This window comes from Schistocerca gregaria, chromosome 4 (genome assembly GCF_023897955.1).
Source record: "Schistocerca gregaria isolate iqSchGreg1 chromosome 4, iqSchGreg1.2, whole genome shotgun sequence".
Lineage (NCBI taxonomy): Eukaryota > Metazoa > Arthropoda > Insecta > Orthoptera > Acrididae > Schistocerca > Schistocerca gregaria.
This window is the reverse complement of record NC_064923.1, coordinates 499,735,975-499,757,295: the sequence shown is the minus strand read 5'-3', so window position 1 is coordinate 499,757,295 and position 21,321 is coordinate 499,735,975. Positions and strand designations below refer to the sequence as shown.

The window sequence follows — 21,321 nt, the reverse complement described above, 5'->3', positions numbered from 1 at the left end:
GAACACATGTAGAGTGACTGGTTAAATGCCTCATTTTGTGCATGAGTTTCTATTATTTTTATTAATGAACCAACTTTTGTGACCTGCACACACAAGGATGGCCGATTTTCACTTTCAAATGTAAAGTGATTAAATGAAACGTGTTTCGAAATACCGAAAATCGACCGTCCTGGTGCAGCATACACGGGCCAACTAACCACACATACGGAACACCAAGTTCACAAAATCACCATGAAATGCTTCACAAATCAAAAGAATCTAAATGCGTAGACACAAAACTAACGGCCTTTAGTTCAGTTGCTGTGACATTTCACATCTTCAAGAATAAACGCAACTAAGGAACGCCAAAAAAATATGTTTTCGTGCTTCCCGCAGGAGGAATATGTAGGGGATTGTGGTGTATTCCGACATTTGTGACGTAACAAGTTAACCGCGGCGAAGCTCCGGCAGAAATATCCTCGAGCCGAGGTCTACGCTTGACTCCGTGTGCCGGCCTTCGGCCACACGCTCCACTATGTTCAGTGCATTATTTGCATTTATTGATTGAGTTGACGCTGTTGTCAAAAAAACTGGGTACAATTTCTTCCTAAATGTTTTGAACTTCATTCTTCGCAACTTTACGCTTCGTCGAAAGCTGAAGATATTAAATAGAGTTGAGAGGTTGGCTGACGGCGGACACACAGTCAGGCGATAACCTAAACTGTGTGCGCTCGCGGCAGTCAATGTGTTAGTTCTGACTGTTTGAAATTTTCATGTAAGCTTTGGGTGGATGGTTGATGTCTATTTTCAAGTTTCTGCCACTTTAGGTGTTTCAGAATCAAACAAATGCAACGCTTCTTGCTGCCCTTATGTGTATATGTTTAATATTTGTATGTGTATACGTCTTATATGCTATCTCCATTGTGGGCTGACTCCGGTACCCAGATACTGAAGCCTGTCACAGTCTTTTCAGCAAAATATCTCTGTAGCTTTTGGCTACAATCAACAGTCTGTCAGAGCACGTAGCACGACCAGCAAGGTTACCAACAAGGTTCCCTCCGGTCAATAACACTCCTCCATCAAGATAACGTGATGTCTCATCCTCTCAAGAATCGCCATCCAGTCACAAACTTTGTTTGATAGCAATACAATCGTTAGAGTCGTACTGATAAGCAACTGCTTTTCGGAGTGATGAAGGACAGCAACCAACTGATTGCCCCTAATTATGGCTTTCACTTTTCAGCTGTTCGGAACACACGCACTTATTTTTGTCATAGAGTAGAATTTTACACTTGTGCGAGAATTAAAGTGGGGAAGCTAGTATCTATGTCATTCATTTCTGAAATTGTCTGAGAAACTGGGGCAGTACATCTGGATCTTCCTTGTTAAGGAACATCAAAGAGAGTTCAGCATTTCTGCTTCAGTTTTCATAACCTCGATTTCGGTTCCTGCCTTATCCTTGAGTATCTGGACACTGGGTTTGGTGCCGCTACTGAAGTTGAACAAAGAACGAGAATTTCTTTGGGTTTTGTACGAGGTCTACATTCGCAGCATTGATGTTGAGTATGATTGTTGAAGGAGCAAAATAATGTCTGCTTAGAAGTGGGCACGCTTTGTCGATCGGAGCATAGTGATGTGAAAATAAATTCAATAAAATCTACTTCCAGAGCTTACTTCACTAATTGTGCTTCTGGCATATTATACCATGCAATTGCGTGAATAATCGACGAGAACATGAAACAGCTGCTATTTTCGGATTTATTTTATAGCGTCTGTACTGTTGCAGTTCTTCGCTTATCACATCACTTCTCATAAAAAAGAAGACATTGATTTGTCAACACTTAAGCTCTCGTCTTGTGCTTACTTCCGTCAAAGACATTATTTAAGTGCAAGTGGGTTCTAGTACTATAGAAACTATTGGAGTGACACATGTTTCTTCACATCACCAGGAGAAAGGCAACCCATAGCAGCGGATAAGCAAGTGAAATACATTAAGAGTGCTTGACATACAGAGAATGTTTCCAAGTAGAAAACGAAGCAGTAGCTACATCGCATGAATGTTCTGACTTCTACGCAGACACTTTGGCAGCGTTTCGACGATAAGACGCGTGTGACGTCACGTGACTGACCTTTTTCAGCACACCTCTGCATGGTCCAGCAGAATGACTACTCAACAGCCGAAAGTAAACCGTGGTATTGTTAAACAAGTAAGTGAACTTTGTGAAATAAAGTTGATCTATTAGAAATAGCCGATAAGTGTGTAGGTATTGTATGTGCCTTGTGTTCAAGGATTTTCCTCGAGATGCTTTCTGTAGTGCCCTGTTGGCATAACATTGCCGTAGCAGAAACCATGCTTGAGACGAACGTCGCATATGGCTTTCATGGAACACAACCTAAGCAAAGTTACTGGAATAGTTTCTTGCCTTAGGTCCTGTCGGGGGATACTATAATCATCCGAGGGCAACCGAAAGGCGGTCCGCCAAAGGAGAAAACTATAATCCTTTCCAATATAATCGCACCGAAATTGGGTCGTCGAGCAACAGCCAAGTAAACATTTTTTCCACAGTATTTCTATACAGTTTATGTACAATATGAATATTTATCCGTGTACTTATCGAGGTATATTTTTTCTCAGTTCAGAGGAAACCAAGGATGAACCATACGCATGGGATGCTAGAGAATTCCTACGGAAGAAGCTTATTGGTGAAGAAGTTCTTTTCACCCTCGATAAGACTCAGAACACGAGCAGAGAATACGGATGTATATATCTTGGAAAAGGTGGGTGCATGAAGCTGTTTTACTACACAACTTACGTAATGAAGTTTATATTAACTAATTTTTCTCCGTCTGTCATCAGATTTGAGTACGGCAGAAAATGTAACGGAAAGTCTGGTAGCAGAGGGCCTGGCAAGTGTTCGCCGAGAAGGTGGTCGGTCTGCAAGCCCAGAACATGCAAAACTCTTAGAGCTTGAGAAGCATGCGGAAGTAGCAGGAAAGGGAAAGTGGGCTCAGACAGGTTCACAGGTAATTATAAGTGTTACTGCACAGTTTACAATTGTGGGAAGGACTATGATGTACAATAGAAGATTTAATGTGAAAAGAAGTAGATGTGTTGCTAGAAGATGAATGCTTCATTGCTACTCTAAGTTTACTAACAGTCTCACTACTGTTGGCAGATAGTTGAAGAGTGAGAAGTCATGAAGCTCCCAGTAAATAATGTTGTTGCTTAGTTTTCACATACAGCCTGGTGGAAATAATCCACTGCCTTATAGTCTGATTGAGAAGTTTATCTCATTGCTATTTGGTTGTATTTGCAACTGTGGAGGCTGTTTGGTTGGTAAGTTTCCCCTTTCATGTAACAGTACTCGTGTAACTCCTCAGGGCAAAAACAATTGCATTTGTATCTGCACTAACCCTTACTCATCAGTCTGTCTTCCTCTCCCACGCCTTACAATGTTCGTTAATTTGGTGCTATACTTTAAAGGTTTATAACAAGTCTGCTTCATATTTTAGTCTTGGCACTTTGATTTGCCCCCCCCCCCCCCCTTTTTCTTTTTAAAAGAAAAAGTTGCTACTGTATTGTTTTATTTAACATGCCTGTTCAACAGACCTAAAGACTTTAGCATTCTCTTCCACTTGTTTCCTTCACTGACAGCCTGTGTTCCAAATTAATAAATGTCTCCTCTGTCATTACTTGGGGAATAGGGGAGAGAACTTTTGCTGCAGTGAAATGTTTCTTCATTCTACTTTTCTGTTTTGAACATGGTTTTTCTTTTACAACATGCTAAGTGGACCATCCCCATCTTTTCAGTATATAATTTTAATTTTTGTTTTTTATTTTTATTTATTTTTATTTTATTTTTTACAACTTCAGTAGTCTGGTGTGAAATTGTTAAATAAATGAAATAGATTAAGCATAGGCCTACATATGGAGCATGTAATTTTCTTCTCTTAGTAGTGCTTAGCAACCTTAATGATCTCTCAAACCATAGACTCCTATAGTACACTTCTCTGGTTGGGAACATTTTTATATCTTTCAGTTCAGCCTTGTGTAATGTTGACAGCAATGTAAACAATGAATTGCTCAATTGTAGTTGAAATTAGTCCATGCTGGTAAAAGATTTCATTTATACTTACCAGTGAGATAGTTCACCTGGTCAGTGAATTAACTTCCTACTGTGTTTAGCAAGGGTTGACGGAATTGTTGTGCAATGGATTTGTCATAAAGTGCTGTTTATTTAGTGCATCGATATAAACTGAATGTGGATACTCAATATGTGGATTTTTTTGAAAAATTGTTTTATTAGTCATAGAATTTTGGATATTTGTGATATTTTTATGTGGTTAGATATTCTCGCTGTGAAACTTAGCAGGTTTTTAAGTCTTCTGTTGGTTGCATTGCAGTGCAAGAGGAAAAGATGGCCAATGATTTAGTATAAACAGCAAACATTAAGTGTTGCTGTTTTCAGTTTTTTTGTTATTGGTTGTAGACAGTCAGTGAAGACTGATTAGGTTGTGACCTAATAGCACAGATTCAACTGCTGTTAAACATGCAGCAATCACACTGAAAGCCACGGTTATTGATTTAGGTTGATGCTGCTCACCCACCTGAAACCTTGATTGTGGTGACTTTGATCTGTAGTGTAGACCAAGGTCTGACTTAGGCTGGAATGTGATAAATAGGTTGGTAGATGGCAAAGCCAATAAACTAAATGTCAGAAATGTGCAGTGTAGGCAGAGATATGTTTGTATTTGCAATCATCTACTAGTGTGTCTTACTTCAGTTTTTTTCCCACAGATTCAGAGGATGTGGGTAACATGGTACATCATAGTACAAAGTAACAGCTAACTTCATTTATGAAACTTAGAAAATTACTAATGAGTGTTGTGATTGGCTACTCACGTTGACTCTTGATTCAACATGTTAGTTTCATCTTTCATCATACAATCCATTACGAAATAAAGGTTGAAAGTAATTTAAAATTGTCGGTTCCAGCGACTGTTAATTAAAATGTAGTAGGAGTTGTAGTAGTCAGTGGTTGTCTGTCCTCACTAACATACAGATGAGATTCTGTGTTTGATTGCTGGCCAGATTCAAAAATTAAGAGTATAGAAATAAGTGCAGAATTGAAAATGAATTGAGGTTCCTCAATAAAATTCTCAAAGATAGCTGGAAGTGTGCCACTGACTGGAAAAGACAAATGTCAGTCGAATCTATAAGGATGGCTACCGTGCAGAAACACACAAGTATAGGCACATGTAACTGACCTCTGTGCCATAAAAATAGAGTACAAATTTTGTGTTCACAAGTGAAGAATTTTCTTAAGATTGAGTAACTTCTCTGCAGGAACTAATATGGGTATCACAAGCCCAGATTATGTGAATCATACCTTGGTCTATTTGTTTATGCAGTCCAGAAGTCGGTAGGTAGAGGAGCTGGGGTTGATACTTTTTTATTTCACCAGAAACCCTTAAGCACAGTTATCAAGTTGACAGATGCTGTTGGATTGAATAATTCATACCAAACAGAAAAAAGGCACTCAGTACATTACTCTTCATAGGGCAGCAAAGTCAAGAGTGAAACTGTTCGATATAGGTAAATGACTTGACGGGTAATGTCTATAGCCGTAAGAGGTTATTTGCAGGTAACAAAGTTGCAGTTGTATACAGGGAAATGACATGCTTAGGAAAGACAGTCATATGACATACTTGGCTAAGAGACTCTGAGGGATAGGGAAGAAAGAGTTTGAGCATGACGAAGGCAAGGCTATACAAAATTTACAGTGTATCTGTTATAGAGGAGAGAAGTACAAAAACATGACACTTTACCATGCCTAATACGGTTCAGTAAACTCGTTGGCATCAAAACAGCTTCCAGTCATCTCTTAATGGATAGATACAGGTACTGTGTTTTCAAGATAATCCTATACCACTCTTCTTATAAAATAGTGCCAAGTTGAGGTAATAGTGATGGAGATGGATAGGATTATGCACTCTACTTGCCAAAGCAGACCACAAGAGTTCATTAATCTTGAGATCTGATGACTGAGGGCGTGGGGAAATGGGACAGTTCATCCTCATCCACAGAACCAGTCCTGGATTATGTGAACTGTGTGAACAGGCTCCCTGAATACAGCATTGGCATTGGGAACAAACATTTTACAATGGGTTGGACGTGATCAGCCAAAATTTTCACATAATCATTGGAATTTATGTGACCATAGAGTAATCGAGGATCTGTGGAATACCACAATATGGCTGCCCAAATAATCACTGAAACCCTGCCATGTTTCGTGGATGTAAACGCTACCAGTTATCAGAAACAATGTGAAACGAAACACAGCCAACCAAATGACATTCTTCCATAGTGTCATAGTACAGGTTTTATGGTTTTGGCACCTCTTTCTTGCTACAGGTATTTGCATTGATTAGTGGTCTTGGAATTCCAGTTAGCCTGTAATTCCTTGCTTGTGAAGCTGCCTTTGTGCTGTTTTGGTGTTGTATGATTTGCGAATGCAATATTCAGTTCAACAGTGACTTTTGCAGCTGTTGTCCTCTTATTTTTTTGTCAACGTCCTTGCCAATAATCATCCAGCACAATCACTCAACACTGACTTTTGCCATTTGTGTTCAAACTCAACAGTGCAACCTGCAGGCATGGTTGTCCCCTGTATCTATGAGCAAACAAGCATTTCTGACAGTGTTTCCACACTTTTATCCAGTCCCTGTAGTTGATGTAAGGCTGGATCAACTTATGTTTTAAACCTATTGGAGCCAGAAAATCACTTTGAGATGGGTAGGTTGTGTCTTTCTCATTTCTGGTGTACTAAAGAGTTGAACCTCTTATGTAAAATGTAGAACTAGGAAACAGCGTAACAGATAAATATTTCACCTATTCCTCATTTGGAATGTCACCTCTTCTATATATAATTTACAAATATTTCGCATAAATTGTCTGAATTATGGTTAATTACAGTCCTTCACCACTGCACAAACAATACCATTGCCACCTAGCATACAGTTACCATAATTAGAGAGCAGCAGACGTGACCAAATTCAAATCTTGTGCGTTGGTCTAGTGGTGGGGAGCATGTGGCTGGGAACTGAAAGGCTGTGGGACCAGATCGCAACCAGGTCACATTTTTCATTCTGCATTTTCAGCTAGCATTCACCTTTCAGCGATGTGGAGATTCGCCACAAACGGAGTGTGGTTTTTATTCCAAGTTTCATGTAGCTGCCCTTTCCTCCATTGGAAAACTGATTAGAGATATGCAGTTCATCTTAAGTGATTTCAATTTGATTGAAAATGTTTCAGAACAGCTGCACAGTGAAAAATGAGCTTTCAAAACAAGAGGCCTTCAAAGTTTTATACATAAAGTAAATCATTTCTCAAAGTCTACTTCGGCGAGGAATGCAGCTTTGCTTTATTTATATAATGTATATTTTGCAGCAGCACAGCAGATGACTCAACTTCCAGCTTCTCACTTTCCTTGAGGCAAACAAAGAAGCAAACACGACTCTTTGCATAGTGGGGTGAGGAAGTCCCAGTCACAAAGGTTCTGCAGCAAAAAATTGCAGAAAAAGTGTAACAGTCAGTCTGTTCATACTAAGCTTTACAGCGGAAGTACCAGCACAAGATACACATCTACATCATACAATTCTTTTTCATCTTATTTTGTTTGTGGTCTTTGGACACACACACACACACACACATACACACACACACACACACACACACACACCTGTTCACTCTTTTTTGTGTATTTGGGATAATCTGATGCTAGTTTAGAGATTTTAATACAGTTTTCATTAATTGCTAACTGATTTTTGAGGAAGGTTTGAATATATAATTTATAAATGTTTTGTGGAGATAAGTAGAGGTACAAAGTAATAGTCCGCTACCATTGTGAAAATGATGCCATTGCCATCAAGCAGTGAATGGCAGAACTCCTTATATCCATGACTCTGCTTGGCACTACTCTTCCTTTCATGTACCGGCTATAAGCAGGTTGTATTTGAGTTAGTGGTCAGTGTTCACTCCTTTAATGACTGTAATTGTTCATTCAGACTCTCATAAAATATTATGGTGACTTTGCTTCAGTAAACTACAGTTACTCTTTCTTAATATATATTGCAAAGCTAATACAGTCTAATTTTGGATGCTGGCCTATAGCCTCATATGTAATAATTAAATTAAAAGAATGAAAATGTCAGGGCAGCTATCACCATCCACTTCTTGTTTATCTGAGTGTTATATTACTCTCAGATATTGATAATAACTGCACATGACTCTAGTCCTCATGGCTGGGCACTTTTGTGGGGCTGAGCTGCTATTACCTTGTGACAGTGACAGGTAGATATTGCTGCTGCCTCCTGCAGAGGACGAGGTAGATTAGTGTACCACGATGCATCTAAGCATGAACTGCACAATCTTGTCAACAAGCATACCCACTGTTTTTTCTGTGATGTTTAACAATAGTGCTCCTTGTTGCCTCATTCAGATATCACAAATGCCTCAACTGACAGGAATGGTGAGCTGAAATACTGTTTTCTTTCATCATGTATCATCGAAACATTTATGCCATGTACGTACAGAAAGAAAGAGTAAAGTTACGATAAAAGTGGAACAGCTTTATATTGCAACTCCAGTTGCATTCACAGCTGAATCAGCAGGCTTAATTAGTGTTTTGGTTTGAAACTTTACAGGTATGTAAGGATTTTGAAATATTTCCAAGTAATAAGCCAGGTGGTGTCGTCCAAATGACACCAGCATTTCAGCAACACACTCTGGGGGTTCCACTTTAAAAGAATCTGTTGAGGTTGGATTACATGATGATCTGATAAATGGTAGTTTCCTACCTAGGCAGGCTTGATTGATATCCATACTTGAACGTGCTCACAGCATGGCATTCTGGAAGATCCACTCATGCAATGGCAACAGAAGAGCTGAGATCACATGACATAGATGCACACACACCCACTCTGAATCGTCAACATCTTCAATTGCAGTTGCAGCACAGACTGAAACCTGTTCCAGCAGCACTCTCCCTTCCACCTAGCCAGCAGGACTGTGCCCAGATACAGTGGGCCTGAACTCTACAGTGGGAGGGAGGCAGTATGTGAGATGGTGCCTGTGGCATATGATAAAGACCACATGAAGGTGGAAGTAACTTAGCTTGCCAGAGTATTGTCCCATTTAGATCACACACACAACTGAATACTGGAGAAAATTTCAAAATCAAACTTCATTGGTAATTGACCATTGCCTGTTAACTAGACATGTTGTGAAGTATTACCGCACTAAGATGTTCTTATGTCACACTGCTGAGATACAGTGATAGATGGATACATTGATGTTAAAATTGCAGAAAATCTTTTAAATTGTGACACGAGATAATACTGCAGGCCGGTCTGCTGGGTCGACAGAAGCGTCCGATCCCACGCGTCGGCTTTGACATGTGACGTAAGGGTGTTGTCGTATATATAGGTCAAGGGAAGTGTCAGATTCCAGATTTTGTGTTTAGTGGTATTTGGGGAGTTTTGTGATGTCGGTTTTTTTCATTGTTTTGTGTGGCTTTGTATGGAGGTTGATCTCTAAATTTGTTTATATTTAGTTTGCCCCCACCAAAAAACACCCCATTTCCCACACTTGTCCTGCTAGTGTCATTACACTTTTTGTGAAAAGTGTGTGTGTTTGTTTGTTTTGTTTTTCGATGTATTTTCGTCCTCATAATGTGTCCGCAACAACTTTATATGCGCCATATTGGAATCGTGGTGTAGGGTCGTTTTCGCCATATTTGTGACGTCATGGGTTAAAGCAGACGGGTGGGATCGAACGCTTCCGTATTTCCGGTCTGCTTATAGAAGAGCTGAGGTTGATGCCAAATCAACAGAAAAATGGGAATGAAAATTAATGACCAGACAGTAAAATGTAAACTTGTTGCTTATTTTCACAGTGATGGCTGCTGTTTCAGAGTGACCAATGGGTTTCAGTTTCTGTGCACATCATCCATTACATAAATGAGTATGTTCTGTAAAAAATGAAATTGGTGATCATTGTGCAAATAGACTAGTGTAAAATACATTAAAACAATAAGGGTCTTACACATGGAAGGGGATGTAGCAAGTAGTCCGAAATCGGTTAAATGAGCAGGCAAAGCTTGTAGGCATCATCCATACAGGCACATAGTATATCACCACTGGCAATTTAATCCATTGTTGAAATGTTGGACTCTGCCACAAAATTGTTTGTTCAGACAAGTCTGCACCTTGAAAAAACTGTAGAACAAACCAACACAATTTCTGTGCAAACATTGTATCAAGATGGTTTTATATTTCCTTCATTCCCCTTTCAGTAGACAAATTAAATGTCGGTGCTGGGTGAGCATCGTGTCCTAAATCTTTCTAATTTAGATCTCTCGTGCCACTGTCAGTGCTTCCTAATCAAGTCTCCTTTGCATCAAGATAATGTCTTGCACTTCTACCTGTAATTGACACCACTTGCCAAACAATTAAAAAGTTTATTCAGTTACTAATTGTTGAAAGCCTGTTCCAAATCTATGAATACAATAATGTATGTTTTCTTGCTTTACTTGAATCTGCTTGGTTTGTTAATCACATTGCTTAAATTAATTATTGAGTACTTGTTCTCTTAAAACTTAACTGATCTTCTCCTAACTCCCTTTATTTTCTATTCCAGTCTTCAGTCAACTACATATTTGAGTCTTTTTGATACTAATGCTTGTAACTTGATTGTACAGTATTTTTCCCATCTGTCCACTTTAGCTTTCTAGGGAACTGTAATAATTAAGTTTTTCCAAAATCTGATGGAACTTCCCAGTTAAATTAATTTCGATGCTGATGTATAGTTCTTGTCCCACATTTTGGCATGATACCTGTAAGTTCCATTGGTATTTCATAAATATCTGAATATTAGCTCTTTCAGAGTTGTGCAACTCTATTAGAAATTCTGAAGGTGTATTACTCTTCTCTCAACTCCTTGCACTGGATCCACATTTTTGATTGGCCTGATTTCTTACGTTATTTTCCTCTTCCATTCACTAATTACCTTCTTCACCTCTAATGGTTGTGCTCTTTTTATACACACTAAAAGTTGTTTGGTCCGCTTGCAGCACCCATATGATGCTTAAATTTATATCAGTTTCATATCTTTTTTCCATTCGTTCCTCATCTTCGCTAATTTCTGGATTAATATCATTTCTGAGTGACCAATATTGATTGTGCTGTTCACTTTCAACATTTTTTAAACTTTCATGCTGTCTTTGTTAAATCCTGTCCCATTTGTTTTTAATGGCTGCCTCTTTTCCACCTTCTCAGTCGTAGTAGTTTCCTGCGAATTTGCTACACTTCTTTTAAGATCATTCCATTCCATTGGTTTTCTAAAACTATTCCATGACATGCCATTACTTCTTTTCATATTTTCTTCCAAGGCATTCTGGAGCTTTGTTTCTTCAGTGTTTATAGGTTCCTAAATTTCGGCTGCTTTCTTTCATTAATAATAGTTTACATTCACTGTCAGGTATGGCTCTTGTGTTCCACAGAAAAGGCTGCTACATTTGCTGATTGGAACTAACCTAGACGTACACAACAGATAAGTCTGTAACCGCTACCAAGATTCCAGAAGAGGTGCAATATTTCTCTCTAACCCAAAGTTTACATACTCTCCATTTCATTAATCAACTACTAAATAACACAAAAAGCTAACTTCAAAGTAGGGTTCATAGGTAGCACAATTATCTGATATTCTCACATTTCTCTGTACTTTATCACAGAAATTGTAAAAGACACATCTTGGAGAGATCTTTAATGTGGTGTATGGTAGCTTTGCTGCATGTGTAATGTTTTTCTTGTTTTCAATTCCAAACTTGGTGTTTAATGTTTTGATTGTGTTCAGTCCTCTGTGTTAATGAGTTTGCAAGACAAAATAGCATTGTTTCTGTGTGATTGGCTGACAGAAGTAAGCTGATAGGCCGCTATGTTGGAGTGCTAACGTGTAGTGTTTGTTGGTTTTCATATTTATATCTGTATATTATGAAGATGTGTAGTTTTGAGTGATACTTTGCATTAAAGGGCTGTCCAAAATGTATCATTTTTGTTAAGCTTTGTACTAAAGAGTCAGAAAATTTCACATGTGTGGGAACACACTACCAGCCCTTTTTAAGAACTTCAATTACATAGGTTCCAACAAAGTAATTGGTCCTTATCACATATTAATGCAATTCTTTTGCTTGCTTTTATTCATTTGTTTATTGGTCAAATTTGCTCATCTCCATTTCTGCACTGCGTAATGGTCCAGTTGCCATTTCATTGAAATGTGGATGATCCGATAGTTCTTTTTAATAGAGTGCACAGCATGTCCTTATTCATAGTATTTCGTATGAGTCGTTTCATGTGTTTTGGCATGTGACTGCCATTAGGGTAGATCGCTGTTAAGTGCAGTAGCTTATCACTTTGAGGTAGAGCTGCCAAGTTGTTTTCACTAAGTTCAAAGTATCTGATGCTTTCATGAAATCGTTTTGGCTATACAATATAATTTAGCTCATGATGTAAGTCTGAAGGCTGTAATTTAAACAAATCCACATCTACTTTGTTCTGTACTTGGGAAAGCTATTCGATGTTTCCAAAATGAGTTTGAAAAACTGTGCAACTGACAAGTTATCATTAAAACTTAATCAAATCATTGATGTGAGTTACAATGAAGTCGCAGATGTCTTGAGCACATGCCTTTCTTGATTCCGTGAAATACACATTTTGCAGTTGGTTCTTCTTACTCCCAGTGATAGTCGGTTATCTCCGCATAAGCCATCAGCAAGCAAGGAATTGGTTTTTCATACCCCTATTTCCTCTATTCATTCATGAACCTCTCTCTAGATGGTGACGTGTTATCATATTTCAGTGTGCAGTAGTGAGACATTTACAAACTTCTTTTCTAAGAGCAATTAAAATGAGTACAAAAAAATTAGTCTCTCCCGAAATCAGCCGATTAAATAGGTGTGCAAATGTAAACGTTAAGCTGCACTACAGGCCACTGGTCACCATTGCTTTTTTTGGCATTCATTTTCATTGACTTAGTCAAATCGAAACCAAATTATCACCTTTCTACATAACTTAGGCCTCTGGCAGTGCTACATATCAGTCTGTCGCTAGTCAAACCAGCTGAACACCAGTTGTAATGTAATATTAGTGATTCATCTTCTTCCTACAATGAATAGAATTGCTAATACCAAGAAAAAAAGAACAGCGAAAACACTATTAAAACATTAATACTAAAGACACACAATGATGCATCAAACAGCAATAGAGGCATAAAGGGGAAAGGATTCAAAAGGGATTTTGTCACTCTGTTCATTCACTTTTAATGTAAGCAGTGGTATGTGAAAATTGTTGTGGTTGGTAGGACAGCTGTAGGCCGAATGGACATGGCCTTGGGTAGGCCCATAAGAGCTGTATTCTACAGGAGCCACACACCCAGATGTCTGGTGCATAGAATTAATTGGCATTTCCATGTGTAGCCTTGAGACAAGTTACTTGCTGATTAGAAATCACTAGATTAACAGTTTCAAAAACATTGATTGTCATTTATTAGAAGGTAGAATTTTCCATTAAAACTTCAAAACAATAAGTCAACTATTAAAATGTGTATACATCTTCTGGCAGCATAACTGTCGGCATGTGAATTATCTAGACTACATTCATCCAGTATTTGAAAATGAGATCAGTTAAGAGACTTGGGACAAACTTTACATGTAATTTAAAACCTCAAAACTTTTTCTCTGGCACCTCCTACAGAATAACGAAAAAAAGTTTCACTTTCTATATTTTCACTGTTCGTGCATTAAAACTACAGCATCAGACATGTTTTAATTTATTACTACTTTACTAATTCTATTCTAGTACAGACAAGCACCATTGGATTTGCTTTATCCCTCTTAAAAATGAAGCTCCAAGATGGTGCCCCCCCTCCCTCTCTTTTTTGTTCCCTATACTTCCGTGCTATCTGTTCCCCGAGTCTGCATGAAAATGTTTGGGATTTGGAAAATTGTGAACTTTTGAAACAAGTCTCTTACTGGTCAAACAATGTATGTGATTCTTTATTTAACCTACTTTTATATACCAGGTGATTAAAAAGTCAGTGTAAATTTGAAAAATTAATAAACCACAGAATAATTTAGATAGAGAGGTAAAAATTGACACTCATGCTTGGAATGACAAGGGGTTTCATTAGAACCAAAATGCAGGATGTCGCTCCACCCCATATTGCTAGACGCGTGAAAGATCTCTTGCGCACGTCGTTTGGTGATGATCGTGTGCTCAGCTGCCCCTTTAGTCATGCTTGGCCTCCCAGGTCCTCAGACCTCAGTCCGTGCGATTATTGGCTTTGGGGTTACCTGAAGTCGCAAGTGTATTGTGATTGACCGACATCTCTAGGGATGCTGAAATACAACATCTGACGTCAATGCCTCGCCATAACTCCGGACACACTTTACAGTGCTGTTCACAACATTATTCCTCGACTACAGCTATTGTTGAGGCATGATGGTGGACATATTGAGCATTTCCTGTAAAGATCATCATCTTTGCTTTGTCTTACTTTGTTATGCTAATTATTGCTATCTGATCAGATGAAGTGCCATCTTTCTGACATTTTTTGAACGTTTGTATTTTTTTGGTTCTAATAAAACCCTATGTCATTCCAAGCATGTGTGTGTCAATTTGTACCTCTCTATCTGTATTATTCTGTGATTTATTCAGTTTTAAAATTTATACTGACATCTTGATCACCCTGTATTAGTGTTGGGTTATATGTATACATAGCTTTCAAGTTTGCGGAAATGTTTTCAATATTTTCATTAGTTGTGATGATGTCAACGCTCTTGTTTCCTACCAAGTTCTTGAAGTCCATGGCTGCTTCACTAGTCTGCCCCTCAAGAGCATAATTCTGACATTTCGAATACTTTGCACTCATGTTTACAAATGTTTTCTCAGGCAATAGTGGAATCAACTAAATATGACGAACTTTGCATACAAAATATTCTGAAAGTTCTATTTACAACCTGACTAAATGGAAATGCACCTCCAGGAATGATTAACCAAAGAATAAAATGACCTTACATGATACATGCTCTGTTATACCATAGTTTGCCTATTCCTCAGATAGCTGTTAATGGCTTTATCCTGCAGATGCACGACTGACCATTAGTGCTGGAAGTCAAAACTAATGACTAAAGGCTGATTGGAACATTGAAAACTTATTTTTTAGGAGTGTAGTCGGTTTATCAAAAACATTACAGACTATTTTTACTTTTTTCCCCCAGTCCATTGCCACCATATTTTACTCAAAAGTATAAAATCTCATCTTCTGGTTCTGTTACTTTGTTTTTAATGTGTACAGTTTTCCTTTCGGTGTGATTATTATGGTATTATATTTTGTATTAGCATAAGTCTTTTTCAGGTTTACTTTCAAAGTAAATGTATTGAATTTTCCCATTTTTGAAGATTATTTTGCACAGGTGGCAAACCGTACAAAGCCACTGGCAAAACCATCATGATTTAGTTATGTTCCACTAACATATCTTCCTTATTTTTCCCAGTTTAGTTGTTTGAAAACCATCCGGAGCTGTTAATAGTAGCTTGAGTGATGGAGTTCCCATTGTCAGACACCTCTTAAAATTCTGAATTGCCCACTATACTGATGCAATCCAATAAGAGTTTCTGCATTGATATATAGAGTGATTTCGGCAGAATGTCACATAATTTGAGATTTGATTCTACATGTGAAAATACACCAAAAAAGTCTTAAGAACATGTGTCCGATTTTCAATCATTACAGAACTGGAATGGGTTGAAGACTATACACATCCATGAATGATCATGAAGACAAATGTGAATATTACTTACCAAAATGCTATATAGGTGCTGTGGGGGAAAGAATTATGGTGTGGCAGTTGACAAGAGGTGTTCAGAAAGTCCCCCCACCAATCTCAAGTGCACTTGTCAACTTGTTCTAAGATGTGTTGTGTTGCATATTGAACATGATCTCGGCGGGCAAAATTGTTGCAGATGTGAGCAACAAGTTCTTCACATTTAGCCATCTTCATAGCATAGACAATCCCCTTTCACCAACCCGATAACAGAAGTGTAACATAATTAGGTCCAGTGATTTGGCAGGCCAGTTAATGGTCCACCATGACCAATCCACCATTGAGGAAATGAGTTATTTAGATACTGTGTTAATTTTCCAGCACAGTGAAGTGGTGATCCATCATGCTGCATGTACATTTCCCATCGTTGCTCTAATGTCACATCTTACAAAGTGTGGGTAGGGCTTTTATTAGGAAATCTACATATTCAATTTGGCATGAACACAGGCCCTATTAGCAGGCCATCAGTCGTACCACACCAGATGTTCACTGAGAACCTGACTTGGAATCTTGTTTCCATAGTGTCATATGGGTTCTCTGTCACCCATATATAAGAATTCCGAGTTTTCATGATACCATTGCATGTAAATGTAGCCTCATTCGTAAAAAGTGTATTGCATGACGTGTACAGCCCACCATACATAAAACTGATATCTGCTTGCTGTAATCAGATGTAGCATGGGCTGCGCATGGCATGGGAACAACACATCAAAATGTAAAGCACACCACACTTGCATTTGTGGAATACTGAGCTGACTGCTAATAAGCCGTGTACTGGTGATGGGACTCGGTTACACCATTGCAATTATGTTTTCCCTTTCCTCAACTAACTGGGCAGCCTCATGTTATGGTGTTCCGTGTACACTGGTTGTATCCAAATGCACATAATGGTTGAAAAATCCTGAGGAATACCCGGGCATTGGGGTTTGTCGATCAGCGAACATTTCTGGTATTCTCTCACAGCCACATGGGTACTGCTATTACAGTACCCATATACAAACAATATGTCTGCATATTCTCGATGAGTGAACATATGCGGCATGTTGGTATTCATAGACACAGTGGACTTTCTCAAAAACACACACACACACACACACACACACACACAGAGTTACTAGATTGCTCACTGATCCAACCCACTATTGAACACTGAGTACTCTTCCAGCTGTTGCCTCGGTATGACGACATGATGCTGCCAACTGTTGGAGAATGGAGAACCCCACACCTCCTGCATGATGGGTAAGCCATCTGTCCACCATTATTGTTTATCACAGTGCCTGCACAGTATTTCAGTAAGTAACTTGTCTTCATATTCATTTACGGCCGTGTGTAGTCTTCAAGCCTCTCCAACTCTGTAACGATTGAAAATTGAACATGTGTTCGTAGGACATTTTTCATTTATTTTCACATGTGGAATTGCCTCATAAATTATGTGGCATTCCTCCTGAATCACCCTGTAAGTCATTTAGTTTCCTAATACTGGTATAAATAGAATAAGCACCTTGGTTTTGAAGGGCTGTTAGTACAGATTTTCTGTAAATTGAAGCTTTATCAAAGCCTGTGGATCCAAGGCAAAGCTGTAATTCACATCCGTGGCAGTGTTCTACAATTTCATTCACGATGTGCAAGCGGCTCACCCAGTTTCTAAAGCCACTTAGTTTTTTTGTTTGGTTAAAATACATTTTTCCTGTGTTACTGATAATTTTTAGTGGATGTCTTACACATTACAGAGATGAAGCTGTTACAAAAACCTGTATTATTGATAACACTAATATCATGTTAAATACTGTTTTGTACAGTGGAAAGTCCAGAATAGAAAGTAACGGTATTATGAAAAGGAACGTTGCTACTCACCATATAGTGGAGATGCTGAGTCGCAGATAGGAACAACAAAAGACTGCCACAAATAAAGCTTTTGACCAGTAAGACAGTGTCAAAAATAGACGAGATGCATACACACAAACACAAGCAAACACAACTCTCACACACAGGACTGCTGTCTTAGGCAACTGAAGCCACACTGCGAGCAGCAGCCCCAGTGCATGATGGGAGTGGCAACTGGGTGGGGGTAAGGAGGAGGCTGGGTTGGGGACAGGGAGGAATAATAGGGCAGGGGTAGCAGACAGTGAAGTGAAGTGCTGCTGGGGAGCATGCAGGGACAATGTGGAGAGAGGGTAGGGCAGCTATGCAGTTGGGAGGTTAGACGGAGGGCAGTGGGGGATAACTAAAAGGAGAGAAGTAAAAAAAGACTGGGTGCAATGGTGCAATGAGAGCTGTGTAGTGATGGAATGGGAACAAAGGTGGGACTTGATGGGAGAGAAGTCCTGGTGTTGGTGGGAAAGATCCATATGGCACAGGCCGTGAAGCAGTCATTGAAATGAAAGATTTAATGTTTGGTAGCATGCTCAGCAACAGGGTGGTCCACTTGTTTCTTGGCCACAGTTTGTAGTTGGCCATACATGTGGAAAGACAACTTGTTGGTTGTCATGCCCACATAGAATGCAGCACAACAGTTGCAGCTTAGGTTGTAGATCATGTGACTGGTTTTACGTGTAGCCCTGCCTTCAATGGGTTAGGTGATATTTGTGACTAGATTGGAGTAGGTGGTGGTGGTGGTGGTGGTGGTGGTGGTGGTGGTGTGTACGAGACTGTTTTTGCATCTAGGTCTGTTACAGGGGTGTGAGCCATGAGATAAGAGGTTGGGAGCAGGGGCTGTGTAGGGATGGATGAGTATATTGTGTAGTTTCGTTGGACACTGGAATACCACTTTGGGAGGGGTGGGAAGGATAGTGCAGGAAATTTCTCATTTCAGGGCTTGATGAGAGTTGATCAAAACCCTCGTGGAGAAAGGAATTCAGTTGCGCCAGTCCTGGGTGGTGCTGAGTTGCGAGGCAAATCCTCCTTTATGGCCGGACAGTGGGATTTAGGGAGGTGGTGGGAGACTTTAAAGATAAACCACGGGAGATTTCTTTGTACAAGGTTGGGAGGATAATTACAGACTGTGGATGCTTCAGTGAGACCCTCGCTATATTTAAAGAGGAACCACTCGTGACTGCAGATGCAACCACCACAGGTTGCTGAGCTTTATTTGAGACAGTCTTATTGTTGTGCCTATTTGCGAATCATCATCTCCGCTATGTGGTGAGTAGCAGTTTCCCCTTTCATAATATTGTTAAATACCATTTTATGCTATTATATTTAAGTCTGCATGAATGAAGTTATAGCTCTACCTGATTAAGGTGTGTGCCTGGATAGCAGTGTTTTAGAGAAACTAATTTAAGGTGATACAGCAGGAAAGTCTATACTCATTGTTCTCACTGTGTTTTATACCTAAAAGAACAACATAGACTGTAAATGACAGTAGCTAGCTGTCCAACATCTTTTCTCTTTGAAAATGTAACGCATTAAAAGGGTGTTTTCAATACTGAGCGCACACACTTCCCTTGGTGAGATAGCACCACATTTTATCCATGTACTCTTTGTTAACTACTGGTTTTTATTATTCCAGGAACATATAAGAGACATCAAATGGGCAATTGAAAATCCAAGAAATTTTGTGGACAAATTTCAGCAAAAACCAATAAAAGCAATTATTGAGCATGTCCGTGATGGGTCAACAGTTCGTGCTTTTCTGTTACCTGATTTTTATCACATAACACTGATGATATCTGGTATTCGTGTAAGTATCTTTCAATATATGTAGCAATATTAAAAACCCCATGGTGTGAAGTGTAACTTAGATATTTCATTAATGTCTATATAGTTTTTGTAAATGCTGTTGTTGAATAATCTAGACATTGTGGTAATCATACAGATGAGAAAAAAAAGTACATCTTAGGAAGGTGCATTTCATCACCAATAAGGAATAATTATTCCCAGTTGTATTTTTCCGTTGGTTGCAAATGTATAATTTTAAGTGAAGGGGTTGCTGTTATGGCTTTCATTCCAATGTTTGTAACTGAGGAAAGTTCCGGTCAAATGTAAATAATTTGGGAGTGGTGGAGGCCGCTCACCTCATAGTAAAAGGTTGAGTCATTGACAGGCACGCAAAAGGGGGGAAGTATGAAATTATAAACAATAAATATAAAAGATTTCAGAGACTGCAACCCATCATATTGTTTGATGGTACATAAATTATTTAATAAAGCAACCTCTGTTGAGGTACAGATATCATTTTCAGGCTACAGTGGCAACACACACGAACATTTAACAAAAGCACACTTAGATGTTAACGTTACTGTTTACAGTTTGGGCATATCCTCTGGCCGTCCTGTGGAGATAGAGAAGTATAATCAAATATAAGGTGGGTGTGTGTGTGTGTGTGTGTGTGTGTGTGTGTGTGTGTGTGTGTGTGTGTGTGTGTGTGTGTGTGCACGAGTGTCCACCTGTCCTTTTTCCCCCCTAAGGGAAGTCTTTCTGCTCCCGGGATTGGAATGACTCCTTACCCTCTCCCTTACAAGCCTATCCTTTAGTCTTTCCCTCTCCTTCCCTCTTTCGTGAAGAAGCAACCGCCGGTTGCGAAAGCTAGAAATTCTGTGTTTGTGTGTTTTATTTATTGTGCCTATCTACCGGCGCTTTCCCGCTTGGTAAGTCTTGGAATCTTGGTTTTCAAATATAAGGGAATATTCACTTAATTTGTTGGTTAAGTTTGCTCTTCACATAGGTTTTTTTTGGTAACCACAAGCTTTGTTCGTATGAAATGGCTGCCATCTTGTAGTGTGTTCTGTTACCACAAGACAGCCATTTTATATGATAGAAGTGAATGATTATTTTATTATTAAAAAATGAGAATAGGTAACCAACAGATGAAGTCAGTATGCCCTCATATTAGAGCACCCTTCTTTTTCCAGAGGATATGCCTAGACTGTAAAGAACTATGTCAATATTTTATTTCTTTTGCTAAATGTTTCTTTGTACTGCCATTGTAGCCAGAAGATAAGGGTCATGCCTTGAAACACATTGATCTATTAATAAAAGTTGCAGTGAACTGTCTTAACCCAGTGATTATATTTTATTGTGGACTGCAAACAATGATGCAGCTTAGCTTTCCTTGCTTATTAGGAAGAAATCTCGTGGTGCCAGGTCTAGGCTGTATGGTGGGTATAGAAGTAATTACTTTCAAAACTCCTCTAGAAACACTGTTTGGGCAGTTTGGAAAGTGTGTGTTGCAGTTGACAGAGATTGCATGCCAGCATGCACATATAAATATTACTTTGAATAACATAGGATACATGCTGTAATTTAATCAGTGCACGAGTACTATTCTACTTTCTTAAACCGTGGGACTTGCATTTTCTCATTTATTGGATGGTAATGTCGTAAACAAAGAACTATATATCACTGTCACTGGATCAAATTGGTGTAACTGCATTTAGTGAGCTATTGAAAGAAGACAATAGTG

General features: G+C 38.9%; 1 protein-coding gene across 1 annotated transcript in view; it reads left to right on the top strand.

The window, feature by feature from the left end:
* Positions 1-1,255: 1,255 nt before the first annotated feature.
* The window catches only part of LOC126267995 (staphylococcal nuclease domain-containing protein 1), a 90,134-nt gene continuing 70,068 nt past the window's right edge, over positions 1,256-21,321 (top strand). The window contains exons 1-5 of the mRNA XM_049973358.1: positions 1,256-2,186; positions 2,408-2,526; positions 2,615-2,757; positions 2,837-3,003; positions 19,429-19,599. Coding sequence (XP_049829315.1) covers positions 2,142-2,186; positions 2,408-2,526; positions 2,615-2,757; positions 2,837-3,003; positions 19,429-19,599 — 645 coding nt within the window. The 5' untranslated portion in view covers positions 1,256-2,141. The remainder of the gene's footprint in view (positions 2,187-2,407; positions 2,527-2,614; positions 2,758-2,836; positions 3,004-19,428; positions 19,600-21,321) is intronic.